Below are 26517 nucleotides of genomic sequence, written 5' to 3'. Positions count from 1 at the left end.
TAACTGGGATTATATTATCTAAATTTGAATTTAGCCTAATGTCTAATATTTCTTTCCAGCAGATAAACACTTAAAACTGAAATGTGTTCATCGTTGACTGGGTTGATCCTCTTGATACTTACATACTTAGGACAATTTACTTTTTTGTCTGGTATTGTTTTAGAAAGATTTACTAATAGACAAAACATTAGAGAATGTCTTCTTCTCTGTAGCAACACAACTCTCATCGTATTGACAATGCACAACAAGTGTTGTGATACATTTTATCATTGCAGCTCCTGCAATTTGGATATTCCACTTGGCTATATTGCACTCTGGATTATATTGTGATTAATTGTGCAGATGTAGACTCTACCAAACACAGTGTCACATTGTGGATGTACAGTAGACAGGTTTTGCATTTAACATTAAACCACAAAGAAACAAAGAAATTATGATAATTTATTTATTGGTAGAATAGCAAGAAGCGGGGTACACCCTGGACGGCTAGCCAATCTGTCACAGGGTAACAAAAATGGGAAATTTAGAGTGGCCAATTAACCTAAAAAGCATGTGTTTTGGGGATGTGGGAGGAAACCGGAGGCCTCGGAGTAAACCCACCCGGACACAGAGAGACCATGCAAACTCTACACAGGGAGACACCTCTGTCTCCTCTGTGTGGAGACAGTGCTAACCACTGCTCCACTGTGCCGGCCGGACAACGGAGGTGAATCAAACTAACTTTACTATTTGTTGTGGAATTTGGAGCGTCAGACAATACCAGCAAGCGGCCCCCTTCCCTCACGCTGCAGCATCGATGGTTACACTTAGGGCTGGGCAGTGTACCAGTTCAGGGGGAGAGAGAGAGACCAGAGAAGAGAGAGAGAGACCAGTGAAAAGAGAAAAAGACCAGAGAGAGAGCGAGAGAGAGAGAGAGCAGAGAAGAGAGAGAGAGCAGAGAAAAGAGAGCAGAGAGAGAGATATACTCCATACCGCCCAGCCCTAGTTACATCTGTACCACAGCGTATTTTCACCCAGCAGGGAGGAGACGCGATGGAGGGAAGCACGGTGAAATTTTGGTTTCACCAATCATTTAACACAAAGATAGTGCGTAACTTCTATCGCCACCTAGAGGATTTCTGCGTTATTACAATGATAAGGCCGGCACCTCAATATAGCATATGGCCCGGTGTGACCCGCCCCTCCCCTCCCCACTGCTACCGTTTGTCACTCTCTTCGCCAACAGACCTTCTGCCGAACGGGAAGGCTTTTTCTTTTTAGTAGGATCCACTTGTGAACCTCTTGGACGCCTCTTCAGGTTCTCCGCCATGTTGCTTCTAGCAGCGCTCTCCTCCCCCCTCCCTTCTCGTTGTCAGGTAAAACCGAGTAGAACGCGTTATTCTGCGTTCCAGGCAGGCTGTTGAACCCGTAAGTTACGACTTCAAGTCACGACGAGTGTTCCAGGCAACCCGTAACTCGTGTTTTTCCGACCTGTTACCCATGAAAGTGCACTGTAACGGCCGTCAAACTCGTAACTTCTGACCCGTGAACTGGTACCAGATCGAACTGGTACGAGTTCACAGGTCAGAAAAACATCCATCCGAGTAACGGGTTGCCTGGAACGCACCATTATTTTCTTATTTTTTAATTTACTGATTTCATATTTTTTCTGATTCACCTCCACAACGCCCCCAGTCGTCGTCTGATGTTGTCCCTCATTATTTAACGTCCCTGTCCCTGTCCTGTTGTCTTCCCTTGCGAGTACTTACCTTTTTCCATGGACGCTGAAGCTGTACAGGCAGGTGTAGTCGGGATGGCCCCAATTACTCTGAACTTGCAGCTTCACGTACCGGAAGACGCCTTGTTTGTCATCCTGAAATGGAGACAGAGTGTTAGTTGTGGGGGTCAAAAATGAACGACAGTGTAAATTATGTGACAGACAATCAGAGATAAGCTGAATGGGGCGTAATACTAACAGCTATTCTAAAAGTCTGTAGTTGGTGTCCGTCATTGTCATAAAGGAAGGTTCCTAGTTTGGTTCCTTCGTCATCTAAATTCTCCATAGCCTGATAGAAAGAAAGAGATGAGACATCCAGGTGAACACCTTGTCGTTCTCTGTGTATGTGACAGGATGTCTGCAGGGGAACTGTGATAAATCTCTGAACTTACGTAGACAGAAAACTCCTTTGGGGCCGAAATAATGGCGCCAGATGGGGACTGGCTCTTTGTAATGTGACCTAGTGTCACATGGCTAATGGTGAACGGACGGGAGAGGGCGATGACTAAATGCCCCCGCCCACCTGCAAATGACCAGCAGCTACCTGGCTGGAGCGTCGATGCTCCCTGTGGAGAAAGAGTGAAAAGCAGTGTGTTGCATGTACACAAAAAAGAAAATGATGATGATAATGACATGCAAACACATCACAGTCTGTTATGTGTGTGTGTGTGTGTGTGTGTGTGTGTGTGTGTGTGTGTGTGTGTGTGTGTGTGTGTGTGTGTGTGTGTGTGTGTGTGTGTGTGTGTGTGTGTAATTCCTACCTGAATAACAATGTGTCGGGGAAGGGGCACGTATGGTAAAGGTATTCCTAAAAAGCTAGCGGGTGACTTGGGTATGTAGTACGATTCTGACGACCGGTGAGATACAATATATGCTCCTGCACAGAACACAACAACAACACACAAAGAAAGAAAGTGAGAGAGCAGTCGTAAATTAAAAAGTTATATGTCTGAATTTACAATGTTGCAGATGAAGATGATTTAGATGTCTCACCTAATGATTCTAGTGCAATGTTGGGTAAAATGTCTGCAATCGGGCGAAAGTTGTCTATTGGTCTCTGATACTTGAGCAGCAAGTCCTGTCGTTCTCTCAGCTCCCTGGTCATCTCCTCGCATCGCTCAGCACAGTCCTGAGTAAGAAAAAACCTTATTGAACACCACATGTCTACATGTTTGGGACATCAACATTTCTACATTGATGCGTGTTTCACATGGAGATAATAATAATAATAGTCTCTGGACTATTAATTGTGTATTCTTAATTTGCTGTCATGGGTTATACCGGTGTTTTCAGGAGACGTGAGACAGGTGATTCTGAGAGTCCTCTATCCAGGAGGTCGCTGTTCAGTATGAGAGTCAGATATGCAAATCCTGATGGAAGGAGAGAGACGAAACATGGGGCACATGGTCAGGGTTGTTCATTTCAAATGACATGATCTCATATCAGTTCATTTAATCTTTTGATTTTGTGTAGCTGTCAACTCTATAGTTTTAAAGCAGAGCACAAACGTTCCCTAACCTTAACCAATGCACACATTTTACCTGGACACAAACTGACATGAGACTGGATTGTACTCAAAAGACAGAATCTGTAAAACTCACAACCTGAACTTGATTTGTTATGGCAGCTGAGATCACTTACCAAAACTCAGCAACATCACACCGAGGGCAAAGATACTCCAGCTGCCCTCCGTGACTTCAGGCTGAGAATGGTGACGAAATTTACGCCTTACGAAAATCCTGGATGTAGTGAAAATGAGAAAAGAGTGAGAGCTTTGAAGATGTTTGAGGAGGAACCCAGGCATAATGTTACACACACACACACACACACACACACACACACACACACACACTAGCTTACTTGTATGAGCTCTCCCTATTGAGAGTGAGGAGTCACGTGACGATTTGAGCAGCCAGTCGGCCATGATGGAAGGAGACGCTATCGGTTGCCAGGGGCAACACATCAGAACAGCACAGAGACGGACTAAATTCTAGCTCTTTTTTGCGCCAACAGATGAACAAATTACAAGAAAGAATAAGGAGAAAGTAAATCACTGGAGCAGTTTTTAACACAGCAGTGATTTCCGGCATTGTAAAACAGTAAATTACGGAGTAGACGATTTTGTTTTGCCCATAGACTAGTATGGCTTTTGCCACCGGAATCCTTCCATCATGGCGGAGAAGGGGGGCGGGGCTCTGACATGGATGTATTGGGATTCTGAGCTGTGACGACAACTCCTCACTCTCAATAGGAAATTCTTGGTTGCAGTCGAGAGCTTCGTCGCAACATGACTGTAAAAAAAAAAGTTTTCACACTTGTATGACCTCTTCTTTTTGTGTCTATAACATCAACTTCACTTCTTTAGGGTCCTAATATGTTTGGGAGCCTGTTTTGGCTTAAAGACAGTGGTATTTGCTGTATCACACATAAATGCTACATGCTGCTCTGTTACCTGAGTGATTTGGTAGAAATAATTAATAAAACGGATGTCAGTCTGTAGTCTTGTGGGTCACTAAGTCAGTCAGTCTCTGTGGTCCTAAAAGTCCTTGTCTCTTCAGTAGCTGTGCACTGTCACTCGTCGGCCTGCGATCAACGACTGAGATCAAAACCCTCAGTTGGGCCTGTGAACACTCGAGATGTGATTGTTACGTAAACGTTCTACACACGTCATAATGACAACAGAACTCTGGCCACTACACACCAGAGCGATAGATATAACGCTCTGGATATAACATAACAACATCTATCGCTCTGCTACACACCATGGATGTATTGCTCAGGCTCGAGCGCGCGCGTGCATGTACACGCCAAAAAAGTCAGATAGGGTGTTTCATGGATCATGTAACTTACTACGAACATAACATTAAAACAACTAGGAAGAAGTAAGGAAGGAAATTGGAGAAGTGAAAAAATAATACTGTAACAAAATCACAAATCAAGTAGGCTATGTGAGTTATTTAAATGAGAAACCTCCTAGAATTAATAATAAAGCCCCTCATAGCCCGTAGTAGTATGGTAGTAACTGTTAGGCTAACGTTAGTTAGCCTGCTAGCTTGAGCGGTATCTTCTTCCCTGCTAACCTCAGTTAGTTCAGTTAAAGTCAGAGTCGAGCTGGAGCCGTCAGCAGCTCCTCCTCTCTGTGAAACCAAACCTGTGTGAGCTCCACGGGGTCAGACTGGGAACAAATTTCAGCCTCGGACTTGTCACTGATGGAGCCAGTAAGAACCGACGGTCGTTTGAGGCAACTCCCGCCTGTCCTTGATGTTTTGATTATGAATTAAGCACGTGCTAACTAGCACACGAGTAGGTAGGCTAATAGAGAAAGCAGAAAAGTGCGGGTCAAAGAATATTTATGGTTGTTTGCTGCTATATTATCATTAAGAATATTCCTTTATATAACAGCCATAAAATTACTTTCTATGGCACTGCATGTAGTTATATGGATGTGGGGATTACATAATGGAACAAACAACTTGCCCAGATGTGGGTCAGACTAGGACTCTAGGCACAAGAAGCAATCTGTGATGGCCCCGTAAGATAGATAATACAAAGTTAGCCATGAAGATAAAGATTAAAAAATAAAATAAAATATATAATTACATATAAAAGTATAGATATAATATGCATATCAGATATTTTTAAGGTCTGGTGAGTTGTCTGAGGTCTATTGACTCTGACTTCCTGAGCCACTCTGTGGTCCATGGTTGCTGGATTAGTACAATGTTGCAGTTTATAGCTGGGGTCAGTTTCCTGATTTATGCATCTGTGTCCTGTACTGTAGCCCCATGTCTTTGAAATGTAATTTTATCTAATCCAGTAGGTTAGTTCGAAGTGGAGAAGAATGGCTTTGATCACTGACACAGAGCAAGCAACTTATATTGCTGGGCACCAAGCTGAAGATAGATGTGACGTGTGAGCATCATGAAAGTGTTGATATCTGATAAACTGTAGTAACAAGTTGTCAGCGTGCGCCATACAGATGGTTTCATTGTTTATTTAAACCTCCTGACACTTCGATAGGATTGGTCGTTTGTTTTGAAGCAAAGCAGCCTCCTGGCAGCCACTGACCTCCATCAGAGCTGTCTAAAACATTTTCAGAAGCTAAAAGTTCAACTCTCCCTCATCTGGAGAGTATCCTCTGTTCTGTCAAGTTCAGTGCTGTAGAAGTTCTGTCAGTATGAAAAGTGAAAATGTGCAGTTCTGTCCAAAATCACCATGGCTGCTGTTACACTCTCATATTCAGTCTCTGATTTGTTTTTTTGCGAAGCTCTATATCAGTCGGCAGCAGCAGAAATGCTTCCTTTCATGGTTCAGGTTATGTAAATCAAGAGTAAATGCTCACTTTCAAAGACTGAATTATACTAAAAATGTAGAATTTCCCTTGAAGCATCACCATCTCATGATTCAGAGTCTCACCTTTCTCCATTTCCATATTCCACAGTCCCCTCTATTTCTTTCTACTGTTGCCATTTCATGTTTTATCTGAAATTATCTCCCTCTTTCCTCTGCTACCACACTCACTTTGTGTCCCCTCAATTCCCTCCTTTCATCTAATCCACTTTATCAAAATATATCTCTCCTTCCCCCTTTACTTAGGTCTAGTGGCCACGATAAAGGAGCATATCACCCAGCCGACGGCAATGGCTCAGGGGCGAGTCGCTCACCTGATTGAGTGGAAGGGTTGGGGTGGAAGCGGGGAGGCCGGAGGACGTGGGGGCGGCTGGAGCGGAGCCTGCAGGAAAGGAGGAGGCTGGGGTGGGATGGGCGCTGAGCTACAGGAGGATGAGCAATTCTACTCCCAAATGACGGACGAGATCAAGGAGGCTCGATTCGCTGCAGGTGAGACAGACGCATGGATTTAATTCAATAAAAACAAGACATGGTCAGTGGGGATGAAGTGACGCTCAAATCCCTGCAGGCATCATTTTTATTCAATTGGCTTGTGCAGAGGGAGCGTCTGCAAAAAATCAATAGCCCTCAAGACTTCCCATGACAGTGACTCAAATGTAGTGCACTTATTTGATTTCTCTTTGTTTGCAATGGTGAGAAACAGCAGGTGGGAGAGGGGGCGAGCAACTTCCAAGAAAAGCACCATTTTGTGTGTGGTTGTCTCACAGGAGTGGCAGAGCAGTTCGCCCTGGCTGAGGCGGCCATGGACATATGGTCAATGAACGACAGCTTAGAGCAGCCGTCAACCAGCTTACAAGGTCGGTCATCTAAAAAAGAAGGGGAAAAAAATCAAAGGGGAATAATGAATGAAGAAAGTTATTAAAAATCAATGCATTTGTGCTGCGTCTGGGTTTGACTGACTGTAGTCCTTATTTCACCCCGAAGCTTTTTCTTTTATGTTAATGTTGGAGACAAAATGAAACAGATAACAGAATGAATTCCTGAGTCACAACATTATGTCAACACAATGTCTCAAAGCGCCCAGGAACCACAGAGCAGAGAAGATTTAATCTGTTTATTTTAGATTAGAGACCTGAATAAGGCTAATGACACCACCTTGCAGATATTTTGCTTTGGTTTTTATTCACCCTACTGACAAATGGCTGTGAGGATGGTGGCCTGTTTGAGCCACACTTGTGGACACACATTCAGAGTCTGGAGAGAATGAGTCATGGCAGATTTTCATTCAGCATCACTAACGACGAGTCAAAATGTGCACATCCAACATGATGACCCTTGTGAGGATATCTCAGATTCCCTACCTTGGTCTTAATGATAATGCTAACCTTTAACATGCTGCTAAATACACAACTCTGCACTATACATACAGTACATAGGCCTATGTCTTTTTGTGCTTGCTCTATTTGCCCTTGAAATTACTCTGAATGGACAAATTAAGTTCTTGAATTAAGTTGACACCCTTAGGTCTGAAAGGTTGTTGCCCAACAAGTATTGACGGGTTTTTTTGTGTGTTTTTTTTGGAGTTCGTTGATGAGGCTTTTTGGGTATTAAACAAGACCCTAGTGCAGCTAACACAAATCGGTTTTTTTTGTATATATTGTTTTTATAAATGTATAAAAGCATCACATAATTAAATTAGGAAATAACCCTCCAAATAAAAGAGGTAAAATGGTTCACAAAGTGTTCAAACATAAACGGTCCATCAGACAGTTTTAATTCTGTAAAAATGTGATGACACCAAAATCCTTGCCTAGAATATAAATGAAGGCAATAGATTATAATAGAGCTACCTGATGTGCAGTAGCTGGTTTATTACTGTATCTACAAACTGTCTCTATAGCCTGAGAGTCTATAGAGTCATGTCACTGTTCACATCATCATCCAGTGTCTTCCAGAGGCTGATTCTGTCTCATTGTCCCTCCTCAGCAGCACAGAACCACTTCTTGTCTCAGTTCCTGCTGGACGGCGGGAGCGTCGGCATCCCTCAGCATCTGTACAGCCTCCACACTCAGACGTATGGGAGCAACAGGCCGGCCAACCTGGTCCCTGTGCCGCGGTTCGACACAAGTCAGCGGGAGCGAGGCCGTCCCCTGGAGAACAGAAGCACTGTGACTGCAGAGGCTGGCGTCCGTCACATAGACAGCAGCTCGCTATCGGAGGATGATGTTTTTTATAACTAGACTTAACGAGATGAAAAAGACAACTATCACCCCCCCCCCCATCTCTGAAACTGAGAGGACTCGAGTCTCAACCACCAGCAGTGACTGATACCAGAATATATCCACAGAGAGATGTGGAGCAAACCTCTGAAATGGCTTCACCTGGCTGAGTTTGAGAGCTTGGTCATCAGGTAGAAAGACTCCAGAGAGTGGTCACTCCTTGGTTGAGACGTATACCTTTTGTGAATGTAAATAGTTCCACTATTACATTTTAATTTTTTATTCAATGTACATTGAAAACTTTCATATTATATGTAGGACTCAACTGTGAAGAGTCATACCAGTGTAAATATCTTGTTATAAAACCTCAGTTTTAATATTTGTCCTGTATAACGCTGTCCATTTCTGTCCTCATCTGTTTTTCTCTCTCACACTGATGGACTGAACAGATGAATCTGCCCGTGGAACAAATCGCCAAGAGTCCAACCTACAGAGAAGATATCACCAAAGAAATTGAAAATGTGTCTCCTTTGAGGTTTCTTCTCATCTGAGTCTGTTATCAAGAAAAGTGTTCGCCTCAATTATCTGTGTCCCAGCTGTGATTTGCTATTATTCACAGTCTTTTGTCTGAGAGCGACAGGAGCAGGGAGCAGTGCAGAGAGAGGACAAGTGCATGAAAAACAGAGGGAGGAGGAAACAGAACATGTCAGTCGGTGTGTAGTTCTGCATGTAGTGTGTGTGATGAGATGGTGGGAGACTGGAGGTGTTGATGTTACCTGTCACTGTGTTCTTTTAGCACATGGTTGACACAGAGCAGTGTAGCACTGTGGTGAACTAAGACTGTTTTCCCCTGTTGTTATCTTTGCATTTCAGCTGTGAATGGGTGTTCAGCAGATGTAGATAGACTGTGCATCGCTGTAACAATCATCATGATACACTACACACATTTTAGCAGGAGGTGTGATTAGTGTCTCAGTACAACAACGGTGTCCTCTGAGAAGGAAATATACAGGATTATCTACAAGAGGAAAAAAGCAACTGCACACTATTCATTTTTAAGTCGTGTTAAACAATAATCACACTTAAATTCTTCAAAACGAATTCCAGTTTACCTGAACGTGGCTTTTATTTCTATGAGTCAGCACTGGTGATGTAACAGTGTGCAAAGATCTCAACATTTATTTCAGTGCAACGTTTTCATTATTGAAAGAAATAACAGCCAAAACTGTGGGAAAAAATCCTGTAAAATGCCAATAATGCACAAACAAACAAGGTCATAGAAAGGCAAACTTTTATTTTTGATTGATGAACAGGGTGTGTCATAAAGAGTGATTTTGTTTTAGGCAAAAATAAATAAATAATCATGAGGATATTTAATTTCACCCTTGATTTCCTGCTTTTTTTTTTATTGCTGTTCTGTTTTGTCAGATTCATTGAACAACACAAGTTCTTTAAGTGTTTTATTTTGATTTGTGAGGTTTGTTTTTGTTGAACCACTTTCCTTAGTTGTAATAGGCTAATCAAAAGCAGAAAAACACAAAAATTTAGACGGCAATCAAAAAGATTTGGTTAAGCTGTGCAGAAAGTTTGTGTTACCAAGGCAACTCCTGCCATATTGCTGATGTGGCTGTGAGAAATCACTCGTTATGTTAACCTGTTTAAGCTGTGTGGCTCTTATGTTTACATATTATTTTTGTAGTAAAAATGTTGAGTTACTGTAGAGAAGGTCATAACTGTACACATGGGAACTTGTAAGGTAAAGACTCCATTTAAAATTTAATGTTGTCGTTCAGTCAGTTTTGATGGTTTGTTTGAGGCAGCAGCTGGAGCAACAGCTGGCCCTGTGACAAACAGCTCTTGGAGGCAATTACACAGATAAACCCCCTTAATTTGCTTCGAACAGTCACAGCTCAGTCAAATCTAAACACAGACATATTTTAGGGATGGGGAAGGTGTTAATCGTCTGAGGGGCATCATTATCTCAGATTTCCATCATAAATCTGCCCAGAAGTCATACAAAAATAAAATTAATATCTCCAGAGCTTATCTTATTTTAAAAGTTTTATTTACAATCAGAACAACACATGTCTGTACATGCATAGCCACATTGTGATTAGAACTAATGAGACAAATAAATGTAATGACTCCAATTCATTCAAACAAATGGGACAAAAGCACCTAACTGATGTCACTATGTTTACATACCTTAAAGCTTGTAGTGACAAATCATGGGCCATGATTATCTCACAATATTAATAATTCGTGTTGAAGAATACATTATTATAAACAATTCCATGTTCTATTATCAATATTTTCAGGGCTGGTTTTCCAGGTGTTTGGAGGCTGTGTGGGTCTCATTACAAAGTAAACACACACCAGCAGGCTTTTATTGTGTTAATCAATTTTAAGCTATTTTCTAGGCTTTTGTTTTCATCCCCACTGGAGCTCATTGTTGGCAGACACAGTTAATATTGCTGTGTCACTGATTGAAGCAGTGTACTTTCTCGTCATTGACATGTTCCTGCTAATTACAATATAGCAAGGCAAGACAATAACCTCTGATAAATGATTATTACAGGGGCCCGTGTGCAAATATCAAAGTGATATCATTATTAGAGGTTTGTGTTACAGGCTAATCGGACAGAGATTAATTTGTGCGTGCTTTGAAACAAGGTTGAAGGATGTGCTTATTTCCTGTCACTGCTTAGATCTCCTTGGCCAAGTTCTCCAATATCTTCTTCATCTGGAAGAGAAAATAGCAAATGAGACAGTGAGGGGAGGGAGGGGGAGAAAGAAATTGCTTTGAATTCATAAGTATCCATTTGGCCTCCCACACCCTGCATAATAATAGTAGATCTATACAGGGACGTGGTCTTGTTTTCAAAGTGTGTGTGTGTGTGTGTGTGTGTGAGTGTGAGTGTGTGTGTGTCTGTGTGTGTGTGTGTGTGTGTGTGTGTGTGTGTGTGTGTGTGTGTGTGTGTGTGTGTGTGTGTGTGTGTGTTTGCATCATTAAAGTGACAGTGAACATTACTTGTGAAAATGAGGGTGCTTGTGGGAGTTGAAGCTTCAAACTAGGGTAACTGAACTCATGCACCTTCACTGCATGGAAAAAACGTCCTCAGGACTTCGGTGTAAATAGATTTAACAAAAATGTATTTATTTGACAATAAGATAAAAAATGTCTCCTAACAAAAGGTTACAAAAAATGTTTTCAAAATAAACATGAATGAAATCAAATGAATTTAACTAACCTTTTGCCTATTTTTAATCAACTATTTATTCAATCAAATAAATTATTTATTTACATTCATATGCACTTTCTAATATAAACAAACAAAAGCATATAGAAGCACTTAAAACACACTTTGGCTCCCACAAAGCACTCATAACATACAAACGCCTGTTACCTCTGGCCATGTGATTACTCCGACCAACCGTCCTCCTTCTGTGACAAATAAGGTCTCTGCTCCCACTAGAGTCAGAATATTTAGGGCCTGCATGGACACAGAGGAGAACAAATGTGAAGTTACTGGCTCAAAAAATGGCCATCATCAGTTTGGGAAATATGGTTTCCCTATTTCGTTTTGTGAGTTATACAATTGATTGATTCTCTTCTCAGTCACATGATATGAGAAGATTGATTGATTGTCCCCTTCTCCATGTCCCAGTATTTTGTCTCTGTTGCACTGTTAAATCAGGCCATAACATGTTTTGATCAAATAGCTGGAATAATAATAATAGTCCATTAGCAACAGTCTAATAATGTCAACCTGGAATAATTGGGGATTTGGCCGTTGCTTACTTCTGTTTGCATTTGTGTTGTGGTCTTAGAATTGCGTCGACCTATCTGGGCCACCGTAAAACAAACAACGCAACATGTTGTAGTAGCCTAGCTACATGAGCAGACATGTAAAAATGATTAGCCTATTAGCCGTATTAGTTCAAGTAATGGCCTGTAAGTGTTTTGTGACAATAAGCCAACCCACTAATTTGTTTACATTTCTCCTTATGTGTTAATTTAACAAAGTCAGCTTCTAGGTGTTGATAGCTGCTTAGGGACTGTCTGTCCAGTAAACTACTGTAGGCTAGGAGGCTAACTGTCTCCCAGCTTCAGTATCATACATAACACAGAGACATGAGTGTGGCATTAATCTTCTATTCTAAGTCTCAGAGAAATCAGTGAGGACTGTTTTCCTCCTCGGTGTCATGTGATTGATCCCATCAGGTGACATTCCTACCTCCTGAACTGTGCTGTGAGGTGATAACAGGACAGATGTTGGGTGAATGCAGCAGACAGTATCCAGATGTTTCTCCAGACTCTGAGGAGCAGCACAAACACATTCATATTCTTATACAGCTTCTGTTGGATGAATGTTTTTCATGCGACCGCACTCAGTGTGACTTGAGAAACTGTGATTCGCAGTTAAAACTGATTTCACACTTTCTTAGTGCACGCCTGGGGTGATGCAACAGTGTTTTCTATTCTCCTCAAGTATCTGTTACTGCACTATGTTTTAAAATGGATGTGGTGTCATGAAAAAGCTATTTGTCTGTCTGTACATCCTGCTCCCACAATCTCTCTCTCTTTTTTTTGGAGCTGTTCCACATTCAGTCAGTCCAACGGATTGTAAGGACATGGTCTGCCTTTTAATAACCAGCATCACACAGTTTATTCCTCCACCTCCTTCTGAACTCCCCATCTAACTCCATCCATCCATTAGCCTACCTCAGTCTCAGAGTGACGCAGGAACTTCAGTAGCTCTGATCGCCGAACAAACCCCAGTAAAATCTGCATCTCTTCAACAGAAAGGAGAGAGGAGGAAATCAATTTTCTTGCCACAGTTGGTGATATGGTTTTGAGTATGTGCAGCTCTCCAGAGGGCCATGTTATAAACTTAAAAATTAATTCATGGTGATTGCTGCAAAAGGGCTCAGCTGGTCAGTTGACTATTTTCTCATACAGTACACTCCTTAGCTCCCTATTGAGGCTCTTTCACATTGCTGAACTGCTCCAGCTTTTGTAATGGTAATTCCCCCCCCCCCCCCCACAATTTCTCCCATTGTTGTCTTTTTTCATTTCAGGCGCTCTATGTGCATGACGTCATAGCTGTATTTGACCAGTACGAATGCAAATGTTTGTCATGGATTCTGCTGACCTTTTGCCAAATACCAAAAACATATTTTATTTTATAAACTATAAACTAATATTTATAAACGAGTTAAACTACACATTACTTATTTGCTATAAAACTGGGGGTGGGGGATGATCAAATATCTTTATGCGCACCATGTGAGTCCACCACAGGGATTTGTGTTTCAGTGGTGGTTTTGACAACATGTTGAACCTCTGCTTGCCCAGCTGCTTTCTGAAGCTGTACTGTTTTCACTCCCAGAACCTGCCCGACTGGTGTGGAGGGAAGCCTGCAAGAGGGAAGAGATGACTCATGTCACTCCTGGAAACAAAAGCAACTTAAGTTGAATGAAATATACAGGCGCAATATGTAATTTAACAAGTAGCTATTTAGTATTTAAATTAGTGTTTTTTAAAAGAGGTTAATGTTCTTCCTCCTATAGAATTTTGTGAATTTGTATGGGGTGTAAGAATTCACAAAATTAATAAATGAGGGTTCAGACACAAACAAGAGCAGATAACTCTCGGCTAATGCAGTTTATTTTATCTGCACACGTCACCGAAGGGCATTGAAGATTTCCAGAAACATTTTAAAGTAGTTTTGGGTGTCCTGCAGACTACAAGGTGATGATGCATTTGAAGTGAATATGCCTACTCCCTGTTTTAGTGCTATGTAAGTGGATCTTCTGGCAGATATACAGTTTGGAAAAAGCACATTTCTCAGAGGGCTTAATGCATGAGGGATGATTGTGTGAGGAACTGTTCTCAATGGAAAAAAAGAAAAGAAAAATAAATAAAGACAGAAAAGGCCCAAATATAATGAAAATTTAATTTTCTTTCTTCTGGCTCATGCAGGTGTTTCACCCTCAGCACACAAATTGAAAATAATAGATATGTGGATGATTGATTGCCATTTGTAATCAGTGACTCTGACTCAGCTATTAGGCTGCAGCTGCATTCTTTGTAGTAGGCCTAATGAATCATACAATCCAAACTTCAATTCAATTCAATTCAATTCAAAGAACTTTATTTTTCCGTTAGGAACTTCATTTGTGTAAAAGCGTCAGTGCAGGTTTCCACCTGCAGTGTTACTGTGAATGAGAATCAGGTGTTACAAAAATAATGTCAGTCTGCTTTTTTAAATAAACTCTGATTTGGTTATGGCCATAAAATGCTTAAATTAAATAAGGGCTTGGTTATCTGTAAACCCAAATTTACCTTTGTGTGGTGTTTATGAAATTTACAGGTGATAGTGAATGTATCATTAAGGTTTTCCGATCCCAAATATTTTTAAATCTCGAAATGTAGGCTACTGTACGTGTTGGGGAGTGGTTTACACAATGAAATAAGTCTAAAAAACAAAATGGGAAAAAAAAGTAATGTTTCCTAGTAGGCTAGTCACTGATTGGTCGGGGCAGGAAAACAACAATGGCGGAGAAAAGGGTTGTGTGAGAGTTTCCATGTGGTGAGAGGATGGAGAGAAACTTCAGGTATTATTATTAAACATTATGGTTGTGAAATTGTTAAGATGGGAGTAGGTGTGGAGACACACTGAGAGAAGTTGTTGCTGCTGTTTCGGACGTGTTGTTTCAGGCGAAGCTCACCGCCGTGCTATGGCTAATATGAGCTTGATTGGCTTTAGCGCTAGACCTCATTTAGCATCACACAACGTCATTTGACCTACACCTGTGGAGCAGAGGAAAGCCACCAGTGAAACTTGGCTGTACCCATGGCTGTACCTTTATGCCACAGGCGCAGGGCTATGAGTCATGACCATAGACTGTAAAGGTCATGACATAAGGTTTTTTTTTGTTGTTTCTTATGGTGTCAGCCGGAGATATTATTGGGGTATAAGTTTTTGATGTTATATTGTTGATTGCTCATTAGAGAGTTTAAGGTGAAAATGTTTAATGTGGTATGTTGCACATTTCTGTGTTCTACTGTGTAATGGACGGCCACCTGAATATTTTCCTATTGCAGGTAGCCTATAGTGAATCCTCAGATTGTGTGTTAGTGCATGTTGATTACTGGATCATAAATTAGGGAAAGTGAAGCTTATTGCTAATATTATTGATAATGCTTAATATCAAATAATCATAAACCATATTATTAATTCAGTGAGTTCATCCGTGAGCCTCTTCAAGATGCTTCATAGGTTAAACCACATACAGTAAAGTGTGCCTATTATTATTATGAGGTAGAGGACAGGTTAGTAATATTTTGAGTAATTATGAGCACTTTTGGTCATTAGGATTTATCTTCTTTGCACCATAATGTCTTCATCAAACCTATATGGCATCCATCCAACAGCCCAACACTGTCAACATTTGATTTGTCATTATTTTTTATTAAAGACAAGCTAACTTGTGTTATTACCTCAAGCATTCATGTTCTGTGTGAATGTGAATTCAGTTGCATTCTTAGTGTTAAGAATTGCAGATTAAGACAATTTTTTAACCTACCAGGGGCATGCTTTCTTAAGAGAGGGCAGGTGTGGAAGCCTCTTGCTGATGGAGAGAGCATCATAGAAGGAGGGACGGTGCCTAGAGCGAGCCAGGGCATTCGCCAGGAGAGTGGCGAGGAGAACAGGTACAGCATGGCTGAACTGTCCGGTCAGCTCTATGGCCAGGAGAGCTGGAGACAAGGTGTGTGTCACAGCCCCAGATAGGGCTGCTGCACCTGTATGGCAAAAAACATATTAAGGGGCAACAAAGGAGTTACATTAACATTTTCAAGTTTCAAGTTCACGTAATGATCTAGGATAGATATTTGTTGGAAAGTATTGGCTTGTGCTTATGCTGATAAAGGCTGTAGGGCCTACATATACAGACAAAAGTCGTGTTTTTTGTTTGTTTGTTTTTTTTTACCTGCCAGTGCGTAGCCTCCAGGATTACCGGAAGCCCACTGCTGCCCTGAAGTCTTTCCAGTGCAAAGCACATAAGCTATTCCTTCTCCAAGCAATCGGCCCAAAGCTGCCCCTAGAAACCAGAAATGTTTTTTACTTAATAGAGTTTATTTATTTAATGGCATTTTCAAAGTAGTTTGCATTCAGGTTTTATCTACCAGGAAAAACTTTTCCCATTCTGATAAGAGAGTGCTGCGAGACAAATCTCTTTGAATCTCTCTCTGAATCACAGCTTTGAGCCATTCAGTTATTCTGCAAAATAATATTCCCTTCACTCACCATAGACAAAGACTGGCATAAAGTATCCAGCTGGTACAGGCAGAGTGCAAGCGAGGACCAACATCCATATCTTAGAAGCAATAATAGAGACACAGACTGTCAAATATCTCAAATGTCGAAACAGCCACAACAGCTTCATTATAGCAGATGAAACACAGCAGATGAGTCACTATCAGTCTGTGTTCAGGGAAATGTCTGTATTGACATGGATTGAATCATGTCCATTCCACCTTTGCATATGGTAATGGAAAGAAAAGCTGTCATGGTAAAAGTGACTCACAGTGTTAAAGCATCAGAGATGATTGACTCCGGCTGCTGGCAGAGACTGTTCACATTGCACAAACATAAACAAGGTTTCCTTTCTGCTTGAAGCGCAAATTGACAACGTGAGTGGTAGATGGGGGTCTTCATCAATACCAGTGACTCAGCTGTTACTTGGCCGACTGCTGAGATTTTCTTGTCGTTAACAATCGCACTTTCCATCCGGCCAGCTGCAGTGCTGTTGTGAGTGCTCATCAGGCATCACAAGAGATGTCAGCCTCAAAGGTTAAACAGTTTTTAGCCTGCTTACTCTATTGTGAAAATGTCAATCACTGTGTGTCAATTACGACAGGGCACTGTGACCTGAGGGAACAAGAGAGTGCTGCATAGCTGAGCCCGGCGCCTTGTCATGATACCTGGTGGTTATCAGTGCAGGGTGACAGAGATAAAAGGCTCTTTAATTAATTGGCCTTTGCTGTGTTTGTACCTTCATGAGCAGAAAGAAAGCCAAGGAGAGGTAGACAGGGCTCCCTGAAGAGGTCCACTCCAACAAAGGCTGGGGCTCCAAAGGCACAGAGGCATTATGGGATTGGGAGCTCCACTGCCTGCTGTCCAGTAAGGAGGTAAGGAGCTGCTTCATGGTGTACTGTGAATGAAATAACTGTCCTTCAGTTGACTGTGTGAACACGAGGAAAGCTAGTATAAAAAAAAGAGACCAACATCAAATCACAAGGTGGCGTTTTTCTATATTCTTTGTATTGTCAACTAATCTTATGAAAAGAAAAAAACACCCTCTTTAGTTCATTAAATGCAACTTTAATTTTTAAGAATGATATACAACTTTGCTAACAATGCTAACATGAGGATATAGAAGATAATGTTGAACATGTCACACACTAAACCAAAAGTAACAATGTGGCTCATGTAACATTTGCTGAGATATTTAGGTCTGATTCACAGTTGTATAACGACGACCGGCCAAGAAACAGACAGACATTGCCACCCATGAAGTGGCATTGCTAGCTGCAGCTGGGCAAAAAAAGCAAAGTTATTTTGTAAACCAGTGGAGGATTGTTGAGGGTAACCTAGTTCAGAGCTTTGTGAGAACGTGAGTGACGAATGTTACTCAAACAAGACTAAAAAGCTCATTTTCAGTGACAGATTAGTAGACTTTTTGCATTATGAAGTATTATCAAAATGGCTAACATTGCACACCAAACGTGATTTTTGGTAATGCTGTTATACTGTAGGAAAAGCATCAGTAATGTTTGTTAGCATTTCCTATTTGTAGCGCTGTATAGCTCCAGCTCATTAGGTACATTCACAAAAATGAAAGAGTGCAGATTCCCACCTTAGAAGCCATGTATTGTCCAGCAAAGTGGGGAAATGTCACAGATGCCAAGAGGAAGGCCACCATGCCGGAGTATAGACCCTTCCTGCAGAGACGACAACGACTGTCTGCTAAACATAACTTCAGCAGTATTAACATTTATACTTACATTATTTAGATGTACCTCTTTATAACACACAGATTAGGGGTATAGATCATTAGGGATATTTAGATCATTTTAATCTTTAATCATGCATATCTTTGCTGTTTATGATATTTGAAAATATCAGTATGGTCAAATGTATTTGGAAGGAGGCGGTTTGGAAAGTGCGACATGTTGCACTATAATGTTGGTTTTCATCAAAGGGACTAACTATGTTTTGGTGGCACTGGCCCTTGAATCAGCTTGAATCAATACTCCACCTAGAAAACGTCTTTTACAGCTAGTGACTCATCACTGCTTCACTATAAGGTTTAGAAATTGTAAGGACTGAGTTCTCACTCTGACGTCAGCATCTTGACAGAGACTGGGTTTGTTTTGGTAAATTGTAGGATCCACCGGTGGCAGAAGAGGTAGCAGCAGCTCACAGCTCCACACAGCAGCCTGTTTCCAGACAGAAAGTCAACTGAATCCACACTGAGAGACGAGAGGCTTATTATAACCCTGGCAGCAATAGCTTATCGGAAGGCATTAGATTTGGGGGAAGTCATGAGGAGGGGGAGGAGGCCAGGAAATGATTGAATGAATAAAAGACTAAATGCTAAGTAGAAATGAAAGAACACAGCAGTGGTCAAAGGGTATGATTATGAATATACTAAATGTCAGTTCTCATTTGTGAGACAGGAATAAACAGAGGACTTGTCAAAAATAAACTTACCCCAGGAAAGCAAACAGCAAGATCTCCAGTGGGTAGAAAGGCAGAGAAGTGGGGAAATTAGTTTTGAACAATACCTGAAGAGTCTCTGAGGACACAAAACCAATTTAAGTCATTCTTCATTTCTCCCACGCAGACGCTCAAAATCTAATTTCCTTCAATTTATTGCAGCCGTTTTACTGAAATATTTAGTCTGGCAGTTTAAGTGTTTCTCTTAATTTTGTCAAAGATGATTATTCCTGTCATTGTCCTGATTAAGTTATTATTAGAAAGCTGTCAACATCACTGAGAAGCTAAAATGACCAAAGAATTACAATAACTTAGAAGATAAGGTCAGTCTCTCTCAATATACTATGACTCTGTCATGGGAGAAAAACGCTTTCACCAAACTTAAACTTTAGCATTGTAATGTCACTGCATGTAGAATAAATCAAATGTTCACCTGAACTCAACTGTGGATTTGCTACCTAACTATACTTGATATGTGAAATAACACGTATGTTAATGTATAACTGCAAATGTAAAGTCCTGTTTTGCGCTGACCTTCATTTACTAGGACTAGAGACGTGCTAATGAGGCCGCAGACAGACTCTAACACTGTCATAAGGATATACTAATAGTATCAGATAGTTTACACACTGACGAATAAATTATTTAATGATGCTCATGCTGAAGGAAACTTTGAACACAAACACAATTACTCTAATTTAATGAATAGTGAAATTGTGATGGCTTATGTTAAACTCCATTTCTTGGCTTTTGTTTACTTTTTACATTTTCTCTTTTTAACTTGGATCACTCTGTGAGGTGACACATTCTGCATTTATAAATGCCAATTTATGTGCAGGTAATGGAGTACGCTTACATTTTTATGTATGCATCATTGATGCATCTGGTACCTGAAGCACAGAAAAGGATTTATGTAGTTTTGCCCATATAGTGTAGGTGACACATGATGACTCTTTGCTGCTCTGAGGTTTGTGGTCCCTTCTCTTTAGGGCCGGGTGTCATTGACCCTGAAGTGAACCTTCTCTTTGTTGACCATGAGGGGGCGATGAGGGCCTCAATTACCTCCATCACCGCTCCACACTGAGAGGAGGCGGAAGGTCAATGCCCCACAGGCGGCTGAGAAGAAACACGGCAGGTAATGCTTCAGGGCAAAGTGAGAGGACATCACCTCCACACTGAACAACACGCCTACGGCAACAAAGGAGGGACAACAGGAACATATGAAGTCACTGTAGACAATGACAGAAGATACTGACAAGTATTAAGAAACAGTACAACAGTAATAAATCATTCTGCTGCCTGCATGTGTGGCAAAGAAGAAGTTCTATAAAATATTAATATAATTTGTAGATTAATATGAGTCATCTTAGACTTTGAGTGAAAATGTAGTTTGAACCTGAGGCGCAGGGGAAAAAAGGGTTTGTGAGATTTAGGGCAGATGTGATGAAGGAAGAAAGAGGTTAGAGAAAAAGGGGGAACAGATAAACATGACGGAGGAGCAGAGGTGTGAGGGAGGATGAAAAGAATGAGGAAATGTGTGGAGCCTGTTTGCGCTTCAAAGCTTTCGGAGGAAACGCGAGTAGATACACAAACATCATGCTAAACCTTCACAGGCTCTCTCACCACTGATGGGAGCTCCGAAGCAGCTGGCTACGCCGACCGCGGCCGCTACAACCAGCATTTCTCCAGCTGCTTTGTGCTGAAAGACAAGGATCTGGAGTGTTACATTGATTGTTTTGAATCTGCCTCAGAAAGTTCCAATAATATCCACTATGATTTTGTTTCTCATTGTTCCACATCTTTGGGAGAAATTTCAGTTTGTTCAGTTTCTGTGAATCAATCTCTGCCTTGTGCAGGACCTTTACATGCACATAAATATTAGTTACAATAAGTCCATTGTTTAAGATTGTTTAGCGATGGAGATGAAGCAGGCCATAATCTGCATAGTTTCAACTCTTTCAGTCTGTAATGTAAATATAGCCCACCAACAGTGAACTAAATATTACTGTATAACACGATAACCTTGATAGTCTGTGAGTTTGGACGGTTTTCCTCTCCTCTTTAAAAAATAATCTGGACTCAATATCTACTTGCTTTTTGACTGCATCTAGTCAGGCTATGATGGCGCAATTTGCAGTGTTACCGTAGAAAAAACAGCAATGAAGAATAATATAATAATATAACTAGTTACTTAACTATAACAGAATAGCATCAGATGAGGATATTACAAAGACAGTTGTGAATTGTCAGCTTTGAATGACTTAACTATGCTTTTACCTTCTCACTGGCTTGTATTAGAGTGCAGAGGTTGCTGATGTAGGCTCCTGCCATGGTAGAAAGATGGACCAACGGACCCTGATGGTAAACACACAAATTAAAAAAACAGCAACAGAATTTTTGTTATAACAATTATGAAGAAGCACACCGGGAAGTGTCTCACCACTTTGCCCAGGAAGACGGTGCTGCCGGCTGCCAGTGTACAGATAAGACCCAGGAACTTGGTAAACATATTAGTGAGGGATAAATAATGAGGCATTTCAATGCCGGCCAGCATTGTCCTCACCTCTGGTATCCCCGAGCCTGAGGAGAAATAATCAACAGGAAGTACTGAAGCAATCAAAAAGTTCAATTAAATGTGCTCAAAGTGACTCCAGGAATGATTTCACAAAACTGTGATAGAGGGCAAGCCAGGCGGGGGGGGTAGGGAGCACTTCTGCGTGATTTTAAGGACAATTGGTACAAAAAGGACACTGAAAATGAAGCATAAAGTTTGTGATTGGTAGTGTCATGCCCACAAACTACACATGTTTTATTTTTTAGTTACTCTGGAGAACCGGCTCATATAAATCAGCCAGAACTTTGCCTCAACAGGCAAGAAGAGGGCAGTGCCAAAGCTGAGCAGGCAGGTGTAATGTCCTCTGACTGTCAGGGTCAGACTGATCATCTGGACACTGTCGCAATGTTGTTGAAGCCTCCAGAGATTTATGTTGCTGCTGTTTAATCTCTGCAGCCTATTTGCTCCACATTGTACAACTGGTATTTATTAGCTGTTGTTTCTTAGGTACCCGTGTACCTATAGGAAGCTTGAAAACGACAAAATGGCCTCTGACGCCATTTTTTATTTTGAGGTTGATTTCTGCAGATGTTCCAGAGGGTATAAACTAAGCGAAGTAGAGGAGGTCAAGTCACAGCTTTGGCCCATTTTATCAGTCACTATAGTTATCACATGTTAAGTAATTAAACAAAAGCAATGCCTGAATGTATCAGGATTAGGACAATATAGTCAGAGCAGCAGGATGTCACTTGAGTTAGTGTTGTTGCTCAGCTAGAAAATATGTCCCGCATGTGTACATCATATTTACACGACTGGAGACACTTGTGATACGGCTACATTGGTTGTGTCGGACTGCCTTCATGTACCTGCACCTGGACGCCTTCAGCACTCAGCACATACCAGTATAATCTGAGAAGAGAGTTATTGCCTCCTGGAATTACATTAAAGGTTCTTTGGTAGACAGATAAAATCTAAGTTGACTTTTCATATGCGCGACTCCCTTTACAGCTCACTGACTTTTGGAGATAAGATCACACCTGACTTTTTCTCATTGCCATTTACTTAAGATATAAAAGACAGATATCTCTAAACGACACGGAGGAGAAATCAAGATACTGGAACAAAAACGTGTTGGAACTTTGTGGGATTATACACTTTTATTTATAACTGTGTCTTAAATCCTCATCTAAGATATAACTTTGCTTTCGGTTTAAATAATTCATCAAAGTTATTGCTGCTTTCATCATTCTGTGTTGGACAGACCTGTGGAGAATGGACAGATGTTGTGGGAGAACGATGAGGCGACAGCGCAGAGGCATGATGGGTAAAGTGTCCAGCAGAAGAACTGCAGCAGACGATTGCCCTCCAGCTTCATGTAAAGCCACTGGTGAGCTACAAATGAGAAGAGAGTGTGTGTGAGAGAGACACACATTAATAATCTGTGTGTGTGTGTGTGTGTGTGTGTGTGTGTGTGTGTGTGTGTGTGTGTGTGTGTGTGTGTGTGTGTGTGTGTGTGTGTACAGTACCTGTCAGCAGCTTTGTTACACTAAGGTCCATGAGGAAGCTGAGGAAGGCCATCAAAATGCCTAGAGCAGCATAGCCATACCACTCCATCCCACACACTGAGGCCAGACAACACCTCAGCTGCAGCAGTCGCTCTGTGGACACAGTATGTAGGTTAAAGTTTCATTCAGCCAAAAATAAAGACATTCATGTGAAATACTGTTCATAGAGGGACATTTTATGCTTAAATAGAGAGGTTGTAAGGAAATTGGTTGGAGGACTACATTTATTTACAGAGCCTCCATCATGCACTGTACAATATCTTGAAAGTAGACCAACAGTGTCTGTTTACCCAAACCCTCCAATAGCTCCTTTTTCACTGCAGGCACTTATAATCATATTGCCGTTCTCTTGGGTTCTGCTTTTGTTTCCACTGTTCTCTGCTGCTTTAGATTCCCGGAGCAAGTTTCCAAACCAGCTTAAGTTAGTGTGATGCTTTATCTGGGAACCTTATGCCAATCCATGTGGTACATTTTGAGAAATAATTACGTGAGTAAAAGATTTGACCTGCGGGTGGCGCTAAATGAAAAGTGAGGGGATTCAGAAAAGTCATTAGGATTCTTTCCCAGGGCACAACATTTCCACCATCACTGACTGCAACGGAGGAGTAATGGGTTACACCCCCAGGCCATCATATACATGGACATATATACGTAGACGTTGCATTGGCAGCTGGGTTGTATGTCAGCATCGGCATCATATTGGACCTGGGGCGAGACTGTCCTGTAAATGAGCAGAGGGAAACAGGAGGAGCTGCAGTTTTTCTTCATAAAAAATCTTTTTATGTCTAGATTTCTCAACTGAGTCTATGTGGAGTCACTGAAATCTGTATTGCCGCTTTGTTTTTTGCTATATTATAAATAGCAAATTGTTCATATCGTATTTTTATTGTCTTACTTACTTTTTACTTGGTAGTTGTTTCATTCCACTTACTCTTATATTGGAGCCTCAAGCTTTTGTTAGTTTCTTAATGCTGTGAATTTCCCACAATGGGAAGAATATCCTATGACTGTAATGACAAAAACACCACCATACTCCCACAACCAGTTACTTTACTGACTGATCAAACTGTACATAAAACAACACTGTGGTTTGTAAGATACCATGGACACAAAGAAAACCCTTGAAAACCTCACAAGGTTCTTGAAAGATGAAGGTTGTGTGTTGCCTCGGGGCCGTTCACTTCCTGCACTGCAACAAGCTGTAACACTTCAAAGATCTTAATCTGGAGTATGGCCATATGCATTTACAGAGATAAAGAAATGCAGAGAAATGTTATGAAGAGAAATGACCAAATGAAGGTCATTTAATATAGAGCGAAAATTGAACAGCACATGAAGAGCATTTAAATTAACAGTAGCAGGTGCATGTTTAGATAAATATAGGCAGTGACTATTAATGTAACATTTAGGAAACAGTCTGTTGTGACTTACTGAAGGAGTGATACACAGTTAATACTAATCATATCAAAGCCTACAGTCCCATTTATTGTGTCGTCTTTGAACACAACAATAATCTATTTAAGATTAAGATCAAACAAAACTGAAGTTATGGTGTGACATCACTGATGTAATGAAGATTGGCTGAGAAACAGCTGCTCTGTCATGTAGCTATTGATTTGTTCATTCTAATGATTTTTCCACCTCAGTCTGACCTTTGACAATCGCACGTGGCCGTTGATACGGTTTCCATGCATTAGAGAGAAGCGGACTCTTATTATGGGATGTCTGTGTCTCCGATTGATTTTCTCGCTCTCGGGTATTGCTCTCTCCGTCTGTTTCGTTCCCACGAGCTTTGTCCAGATTCTTCATTTTAGCTTGAAATGTTCGTTATTGTTTCAAACAAACTCTGCATGAATAAAAGAAAAAAAAAGACGAGTTACAGACTGTTATCACCATAGCTACAGCAAAATACAGACACACTTACCTTGGGAGTGTTATATCCCTCTGTGTGGTTACATGCGTGTGTGTAGGTGAATTAGCTGAAGTGACCTCTATTAAAGTGTTAGCATACAAGTGATGGAGCAGTCACGGTTGAAGAGGCAACTAATATTAACCCTTTGGAGGAACAATGGAAACTGACCTCCATCTGTCTTATCGCGGAAACAAGCGTGTGCAGCGAGAGAGAAAGAAAAACACATTTCACTCAGACTTTTTCATTTATTTCATTGGATATGATCAACTAATGTAAAAAAAAACATAATCCCACAATCCCAGAAATGAAAACAAAATATATACAACAGGTGTGACAGGTGATTGTAATGACATATCTGTCATATGATTCATATATGTTAGCAAATTATACAGGGTCTTTGTGGGTCCTTAATAACAGGTAGGCTATATCAGTTTTTACCTACATTGTGTAATGATTTTCAGCTTCCTAACTTTATAGATTTTCTACCAATGCCTCCTTCAGTAGCTCTGTATTCTCTGATCCAATGTGACTCTGTGCATACTAACTTCCACTAGTTTACACTCATAAATAAAACTCCCCTTGGTTTCTCACCCCTGTCTTTCAGTCAGTTATTGTAGTTCACCTTTTTGTCGTCCTCTTACAACAGAGGAAAGGTTCCTAAATCCCTAAATCTAACACATCTCTGACCTCTGACCTGTTACCCAGTCTGCGTCCTGTCTTGCATGGTAAAATAAAGGTCAAATACATTTTCTAAGGAAAGCTGTCTGAAAAATCTAACAAGGCTTGTAAATAAGTTGGCAAGAGATTTTATCAAAAACATGGGAAAGACATTCAGCATAATTCGTATGATAGTATCTCAGCTGAAGATCTGTCATCAGCAGAATCTCTGAACAGCTGAAGCTGTAAAATATGTGGTGTTGGATTTAGTAAAAATGTTTTTTGACAGCTGCTATTTGTGCAATGCATTTGCTACACACCATAAAATACATGTCATTTCAGTTTATTACAGACACTCACTATGATAATTGTTTTGTTTAGCCTTTTGCAGTTCTTTGTCTGTCAGATTGTAGTGAATATGTAGGACTTTCATTTTTCTTTACCTCCCATGTTGGCAGATCATCCCACAGAGAGCAGCTCCTCCATCATCTCCCAGCAGCTGTCCTAACCACCATACTCTGCACCTGAACACCTTCCCTCCTTTTTGTGTAAATACATGAGCTTTGCAAATTTAGATCAAGACTTAAGTAGAAGTGTTAAATTAATCATTTACTTTTCACTTTGTAGGGTCCCTAATGGTATGTGTGTGTCCAGGATCGCCACTTCCTCAAACATCTTCATTTGTCAAGGACGAGAAGAAAAAGACATTCAGGA

The 26517-nt window shown here is 40.9% G+C and overlaps 2 protein-coding genes across 2 annotated transcripts in view; one reads left to right on the top strand and one right to left on the bottom strand.

Moving 5' to 3' along the window:
• The window catches only part of fam131c (family with sequence similarity 131 member C), a gene marked incomplete at both ends in the record, with an annotated part of 16776 nt that extends 8430 nt beyond the window's left edge, over nucleotides 1–8346 (top strand). Inside the window, 3 exons of the mRNA XM_083975023.1 lie at nucleotides 6353–6595; nucleotides 6874–6963; nucleotides 8093–8346. Coding sequence (XP_083831149.1) covers nucleotides 6353–6595; nucleotides 6874–6963; nucleotides 8093–8346 — 587 coding nt within the window. The remainder of the gene's footprint in view (nucleotides 1–6352; nucleotides 6596–6873; nucleotides 6964–8092) is intronic.
• A 2683-nt stretch (nucleotides 8347–11029) lies between these two features.
• On the bottom strand, nucleotides 11030–25043 carry clcnk (chloride channel K; the record flags this gene model as incomplete). Its single annotated transcript, XM_083975799.1, has 19 exons — nucleotides 11030–11068; nucleotides 11733–11819; nucleotides 12564–12644; nucleotides 13052–13122; nucleotides 13613–13746; nucleotides 15919–16135; nucleotides 16324–16434; nucleotides 16641–16710; nucleotides 17389–17547; nucleotides 18253–18337; nucleotides 18734–18835; nucleotides 19110–19194; nucleotides 20178–20303; nucleotides 20739–20814; nucleotides 21393–21470; nucleotides 21556–21695; nucleotides 22933–23061; nucleotides 23196–23327; nucleotides 24887–25043. 19 exons carry the CDS (start codon nucleotides 25041–25043, stop codon nucleotides 11030–11032), a joined length of 2079 nt encoding a protein of 692 aa, XP_083831925.1.
• Nucleotides 25044–26517: the final 1474 nt, after the last annotated feature.

This window comes from Trachurus trachurus (assembly GCF_905171665.1).
Source record: "Trachurus trachurus genome assembly, chromosome: 7".
NCBI lineage: Eukaryota > Metazoa > Chordata > Actinopteri > Carangiformes > Carangidae > Trachurus > Trachurus trachurus.
The sequence above is the reverse complement of the archived record's forward strand: the minus strand, read 5'-3'. Positions and strand labels throughout refer to the sequence as shown.